The sequence below is a fragment of the Pteropus vampyrus genome, unplaced genomic scaffold, assembly GCF_000151845.1.
Source record: "Pteropus vampyrus isolate Shadow unplaced genomic scaffold, Pvam_2.0 Scaffold115, whole genome shotgun sequence".
In the NCBI taxonomy this organism is placed as follows: domain Eukaryota; kingdom Metazoa; phylum Chordata; class Mammalia; order Chiroptera; family Pteropodidae; genus Pteropus; species Pteropus vampyrus.
Genome location: NW_011888896.1, coordinates 3,509,615 through 3,517,292, shown reverse-complemented (window position 1 = coordinate 3,517,292; position 7,678 = coordinate 3,509,615). Strand labels below are relative to the sequence as shown.

At 33.8% G+C, this 7,678-nt stretch overlaps 1 protein-coding gene across 2 annotated transcripts in view; it reads right to left on the bottom strand.

Moving 5' to 3' along the window:
- PTGER3 (prostaglandin E receptor 3) overlaps positions 1-7,678 on the bottom strand; it is a 168,979-nt gene that overhangs the window by 54,251 nt on the left and 107,050 nt on the right. The window contains exon 4 of one of the 2 annotated variants that reach the window (XM_011365702.1): positions 1,190-1,292. The exons of the other annotated variant lie outside the window; for it this stretch is intronic. Within the exon in view, the coding sequence (XP_011364004.1) occupies positions 1,190-1,292 (103 nt within the window). Of the gene's footprint in view, positions 1-1,189; positions 1,293-7,678 lie in introns of those variants that run through there. 2 annotated transcript variants of the gene reach the window in all.

Here is a 7,678-nt window from a genome sequence, read left to right as displayed (position 1 = left end):
TCCTGAAGTTGGCATTTGTTGTTTATATTTTATTACTGATGATTAAATGTGGTTAGGGTATAGAAGGACAGGAAGCACTAAAAGAGAAATAAAGAATCCTGACAACTTTTGTATGTCATTGACTTTACACATATTCTAACAAGACTAACTCTTATAAACTGGTGACAGATAAGATTATTTAGGAAGCTGGTAAAGTTTAGTTAAACATATTGTTATTATTGTTAAAATCCTTCATTTGTTTTTTCATTCTTTCGCTTATTCACTCACTTATTTATTTAAATTATAAATAAATATGATAGGTGCTCAATATATTTTTTTTGAAAAATAAGTGAGTTTTCTAGGAATCTATTACATCGTAAATACTATTCTAAGTTCCATTAATTAAAAAGTAGAAAAGTCTTGCCTTGAAGGAGCTTACAATTAGTAACAGAGATAGGGACATATCCAGAAAAAAAAACTTGTATTTATCTCTGAATGTACAAAGGAGGGAAAGTGTCTTGAGTATGTATCTATGTATGCACTAAGTATGTTGCTCACCCCTAGAGCATCATTTTTTTGCTACCAAATCTGGGTTGTCATTTGTTTTTTGCTGATTTCTTGCTAACAATGAAAAACTGTACAGGCTTAAGGATAAGGGTCTGTCTAGTCTTTAAGTCCGAGTTATTGTCCAAATTTCTGAATTCTTACCTAGTCAAGTAAATATTTGGAGAGAGAAATATCCCTGGAGGAAGTTTCTGATGAATACTCCCATGCCTGTCAAAAAGGACATTTAATAAATTTAGGACCCGGTACACCTTATTTCCTAGCGTGAAGAAAGGGAGAGTTGTGAGGCTAGAAATTTCAACATAACAAGCTCACACCCAGCATCTCTGTAGTACATATGTAATGAACAGTTTCTCTCTGGCAAAATATTTTTGTGCCTGGAACAAGGGCTGCTTTTGCTCATAAGATTTAGTTTGCTTTGAGATAGCAGTAAAATACCTGAAGTTAAAATTATCCCCTGACATCCTGTGTCTGTGAGACATGCATGATGAGTTGCATCCTGTGTCTGCTGTCATGCAAAGCTACAGTCAGCAGTGATTCCAAGACATGTGGGCACATGTATAAATAAGCTTGTCTGTGCTTGAAAACCAGCTGTATGTTTGGGCCAACCATGTTATTGCCACTTCAATGCCTTTGATGTTCTCCATTAGCTTTGCTGAGGTGCTGCAGGTACTAACAATTGATAATGATGTTCTGTAAATCTACGCTCTTCTCCCATATTGCTTTGCAGTGATGACACTCTGAGAAAGCTTTTGAAGGGAAGACTTTAACCTCTCTACCAGATTCCTCTTGAACCATTCTAAATAAAGTAGAGATGCATTTGCTATGTAAATGCAAATTCAGAAAACAAAGCAAACAATATTCAGCTAATCTCCTAGACCCTCACTGCTACTAGTAGTATTTTTTCACCTAATCTACTACTGTGTTGACATTGTGGAGTCACCACTGTTGTGACTCGGTGGGACTATGGCTAAGAGCATAGTGTATGGAGTGAAAACAGTGCCTACATCATATGGTAACTTCAAATATTAAGTAAATCAGGCATGTATATTAATGTAGTTATTGCCACATATTAAGTATTCAGCAAATATTATCCATTATTGTTGTTATAAAAATAATTGTCATTATTACAGTTCTTATTGGCAACGTTATAGTCTTTTTCTAGTTAAATCATCTCTATGGTATCCATTAGCCCAATAAAATAATCCACACTCCAAAGTCCTTTATAATCTGACTCCAATTTACCATTCCTCTGGCTTTATCTCTTGCTGCACGCTGCCCCACATCCTGTACTTCTGCCATAATGGCTGACTTACTGTTTCCTAGATATCATGTGTTTTACCTCCTCTGTCTTTGGTCTTGCCATTCTCACTTCTTTGTATGGTCTTTAACACAGTATCTACTTAGAAAACTCTTAGGCAACTTGTAATGTGTTAGAGTTCAAAAACATCTCCTTTGTGAGATTTTCCCTAACGCCCACCCTACAGAAAAAGAAAACAGTAGTCACTAATGTATTACTGTCATTTATAAATACTAATACTTCAAGACCTCCTAGCTGCTGACTATATAAATTGTCTCTTTCTCTCTCTCTTTCTCTCTTTTTTTTTTTTGGTGGTTACTACCAGTGTTAAGTGCTAAATAAATATTTGTCGAATAGGCAAAGTGTTAAAAAATATAGAACATTCTGATATAGATGATCTCGTTTGATCTTTTCAAAACTCCTTTTCAAAGTAGAACAGTATAATGATTTTTAAAAACAGGTTCTAAAGAAGGATGATAAGTGACTTGTGTCTGTAGGACCTTGAACAAGTTGTATACTCTCTGATCTTCATTTACTACTTCTGTAAAATGGGAGTAACGTTTATGTTTATTATTAAATTAGATGATCCATGTAGAGTGCATATTACTGCGCTGATACATGCTAATAAGCAATAACTTGTTATTATCCAGATTATCAAAGAAATTAAATGATTTGTGCAAAATTACACGGCTGGCCAAAGAGAGAACTGAAACAAAACTTGGTATGTCTGATTCTTAGTTATTTTTATGTTCTAAAATACCCCCTCCCCCTTCCTAAGAATATCGATAAAGAAAACATAAGGTAGACACTGAAGAGAATTTTCCACTGCTTTGCTATGGTGCTCGCGAATTTAAGGTAAAGATAAGGAACAGACAGAGTGTTGGCTTTCTTTAGTAATTCTAAACTAAAACATGTATTTTTATATTGAGGGTGTGAAACCCTTTTGATTAAATACTATTATAAAACTCTACTTGAATTTATATAATGCTTCAACTCCAGAATACGTAGAATTTTCTTGTGATACTCCATTTATCTCCCATTTCATTCAGTAAATATTTAATTTTTTGCTTACTATATGTTACCACTGGTCTAGGCACTAGATGTACAAAAATGAATGAGACAACAATTCTGTTCTTCACTCTTAAGTCTAGGTGAGGAGAATAGCATAAAGTAAATAACTGCTACCCAACCTGGTAGGTACTATCATGGTGTATATATGATGGAAGCTTGTAGTAGCAGGAGCGTAAGAGGCTTGCTCAGGAATAATGGAAATGAAAGAGAAAATTTGGAGCTAGGTCTGGGAGTGATATTTTATTATGTAAACCAGGAGTCTCCAAATGTTTTTGGGCACTCATCTTTAACATATCTTTAATACATTTCAAAGTAAAGTATATGCTTGTATAACTGTTAATATATTATGTTTTGAACACTTACCTACTCCGTGATACAACAATTCTACCACCAGGTGTATCTCTAAAAGTTTTAAATGTGCACTGAGAAAATATACAATACTATCTATAGTAGAATTGTCCATATTAGCTAATCTTGGAAAGAATTCAAATATACACCAACTAGAGAGTGGGTGAATACCTTTTGATGCATTCACAAATGAAATATTCTTCCTCAGTAAAAATTAATGAACTACAGCTTCATTTAACACTGTGAATGAATCTTTAAAATGTAATACTGAGTTAAAAAAGCAAGTTATAACAACCAAATACAGTATGATACCACTTTTAAAAAGCTGAAGAACAAACTAAATAATATACTAGTTCTAAATAAATACATATGTTATAAACCTATGAAAAAAATAAGGAAATTATGAAAAATAAAATCCAGCTTGGGAAGATGGGTCAGTGGAAGCAAGAGGAAGGGAGAGGTGAAAGTGAAGGTAAATGAGACAGTTCTGGTGATGTTCTAAGAGGTAAGTCAGATTACAGGCATTCATTTCATTATTATACTCTATAACTCGTAGATATGTCATATTCTTAAGTAAATATCAAATTTTACACAATAAAAAAGAGTGAATAGCTTTAGAAGTGCCGACATTTTCTTCCTGAACCTTAATGTAGCCCTCGAGGGCCACTAAATTAGGCAATGGAGTCGCTGTTATTTTCCTAGTAGGGAAATGAAATGCTCATATTCCTGTTTTAAAAAGAAGATTTTTTAAATCAACATTATAGAGCATAGACAATCCATGTGAGAGATCTTTAGCTTCTCACCAAACACAGCAGCTTTGGGAACAAATTATATGGAGTGGGCTTGAGAGCTATTTAAGAGGTAGAACTAATGGGGATTGGTGACATGTAATAGAGATGACAATCATTTAAGATGCCCATTAGTTTTCTAGATTGAACAACTGATATCATTAACCGAGATAGAAAATACAGTAAAAGAAGCATGATTATAGAGTATAACAATAGAGAAGATAGCATTCTGTACCTGAGGGTTTGAAGCATCTAAATAACATAAAAGTGAAGTTGTCTGGCAACAGTTAGAAATACTTTCTGGAGCTCAGGAGAATAATAAGCTCTGAAAATAAGAACACAGATGTCACCAACACATCAGTAACCAAGACCACAAAAGTATAAGATCTTTCAAAACAAGAGCAAGTCAAATAAAAAAAAAAAAATGAAGAGAGCTATACTGGATTCCTAAGGTTGTTGCTCATGAAGGATGCTGAAGAGAAACTCTCAGGGGTGTAGAAGAACCAGGAAAGAATGGGAAAGCCAAGTGATGTCAAATGCCCCCAGATAAACCAAGTGAAATACATATTGCAAAGCTTCTCTGTTTCAGTTACAGAGAGGCTTTGCAAAACTCAAACCCGAAGACCAGCTGTCTTAGCCCCTTTGTGGGTCTCCTATCCATGGATGGATCTAATGGTTTCCAAATTGTATGTCAGGAATTCTAGAGCTACCTGGAATGGTTAGAGGAATACTATTCTTCATTCCACAAATACAAAACTTTAGTCTACCAGGCACTATGTAAGGGTCTGCTCTTATAGTGCCAAGGACTAGTTTATAGTTCTAAAAATTAGTTATGAAATATTTTTGTCAATAATAAAGAAATCCATTCATTATCATTATATATATGGCATAATAGGATATATATATGTGTGTATATATATGTGTGTGTGTGTGTGTGTATATATGTGTGTGTGTGTGTGTGTGTGTATGTGTGTATTGACAATTGAATAGTAGTAACTCTCTCTGCCACAATGAACTACAGCATTTATCCCAGAAGAATGCCTCAGGAATTAATTATAAATTTAGCTTATGGCATAAAAATGACTTCTTAGGAAAAGCAACATTAAAATTGAGACCAGCCCATCTAAGCATGGAAGCACCATAATTTTCTTGAAAAATTTCATTTAGAAAAAAGAAGTGTTCTGCTATAAAAATAATTAAAAATCAATACATTATATAGAAGTTCCAAATTATAGGTCATGTTGGCTGTGTTAAAAACATCTAATTTTGATTAGTAATGTAGGAGTATGTATTTTAAAAGACCTGGAGGGATATACACAAGATACTTGCTGCTCTCAGAGAGGCAGGAATTGGAACTAGGAAAAACTGTAATATCTTTCTTCATATGCTTCTATATTGTAATTGAATTATTGCAATTACAAAGCACTAATATTGTAATTAAAGAGCAAATACTACCACTATGGAAAACAGTATGGAGTCTCCTCAAAAAACTAAAAATTGAATTGCCATATGATCCAACAATTCCTCTTCTGGGTATTTACCTCCTAAACCTGAAAACATTTATCCTCAAAGATATATGCACCTTGATGTTCATAGCAGCATTATTCACAATGGCCAGGACATGGAAGCAATTGAAGTGTCCTACAATAGATGACTGGATAAAGAAGCTATGGTACATATATACAATGGAATATTACTCAGCCATAAGAACAGATGAAATACCGCTGTTTTTGACAATGTGGATGGACCTCAAGATAATCATGCTAAGCGAAATAAGTCAGACAGAAGAATTGAAAACCACATGATATCATTCATGTGAGATATAAATCTAAAAGCAACAAATAAACATGACAAATAGAGACTCATGGTCATGGACAGAGGATTAGTGGTTACCAGAGGGAGAGGAGGAGGTAGGTAGAAGTAAAGGGGGTCTAATATTTGGTGATGGAAAAAAATCTAACTATGGGTGGTGAACATACAATGTAATATATGTATGACATATTGTTGAATTGTACACGTGAAACTTATTGGATGTTGTCAATCAATGTCACCCCAATAATTTTTAATTAAAAAAAATTAAAATAAAAAAGCAACTACTCAGTAGGAAATTTAGAAATTCACATTGCTTCTTTGGGTTGTTATTTCACCCTAAGAATTTATAAATATCCTATTAAACACACACACACACACACACACACACACACACACACACACACACACACACAGTGACCACCTAGGAACTAGGGAGCCAAGTCTAAGATTAGATTTAAGTAAAATTTCTCCTGGTTGCTTTGAACTGAGAAAGTCCCCAGACCACAGATTTTATAATTCCTCAGGAGAGCTGCAAACCAGAGATTTGTAAATTAGCTTTTTATACAATGCTTTGTTCTGTTGCAGAAAACATATGACTCCTCCGGCATTTTTAATGACTAATCCAAAGTTATGAAATAAAGTAACAGTAAAGACTAATAGATACAGCTGTGCTTTGATTCCGTACTTTTCATTTGAAATCTACTCTCAGAGTCATTTTCCCTATTTACCTTCAAACTGTAACATCTGTGTAGTTCTTGTCTACCATCCTGCTGTCACATGTCAACGTGGGTTTATAAAAAGGCAATGCAAAAGAAACTTAGTAAGGTTAAAAAAAAATCTAATTAGTGGTTCTTTTTCTGAAAGCCTTCTTTTTCATTGCAATCAACATGCCTTAACTGAATGAAGGTAGGTATAGTTTTCTGATAAAATATGATTTAATCTTGGGACTAGCTTAAGCAAGTTGATCTTAAAATTTAAGTACATTTATGCAAAACATTAGATGTATAGATGGGAAAAATAAGGAAATAAAGTAATTAACAATAAAATGAGTAATAACTGAAAAACCTAGTAAAATATTGACCAATTAACTTTGTCTTTGGCTACCCTGGTTAATCAAATACTTTGTGACACACATCGCTCTGCACAAAACGACATTTCTTTTACCCTAAACCAGGTTTCTCTGAGCAGTGTTTGTATCAGAGTGGTAAACTGGGAAACAGGTAGAAAGATAATATTTTAGCAAATTCCCAGAAATTCACGAGGAAAGGCTCTTATCTCTGCAACTCAAGTTACTAGTAACTTGATGGAGAAATAAATACTTTCAACTTGCAATTTCTCCAATGCTTTATTTGATCTTTAAAATCTCCAGTAAAAAGGAAAAGATAAAAAGTATTTCTAATAATTTCTATCAATGAAGGTGATTAGTGAATTAAATGAATAAATAAAATATGAGCGAATATTCTAATGTTTCAAAAAACAAAGAAAGTTAACTATTCTAAGTAACTCAAGATGGAGGAAACCATTCCTGAACTATTACTCAAAAAATATAAAATCTCTTATTAGTTTACAAAATGCTTCCACTTATAGAGCTCTATTTTATGTCTTGACTTTTAGATCTAAATTACAGTATTTATATCCAAAAATGAAGCTAATGACTCTGAAATAAGTATTTCAATCAATAGACATTGGCCTTATGGTTCCTGAAATTGAGGGCACATATTTGCAAGATAGCTGGCTGGGAGTGAGAATGAGGGGTGGCTGTAGCTGGGGCATAGATGATTCATCCACGGCAGGCTCTGCCACCTCAGTGACTTCT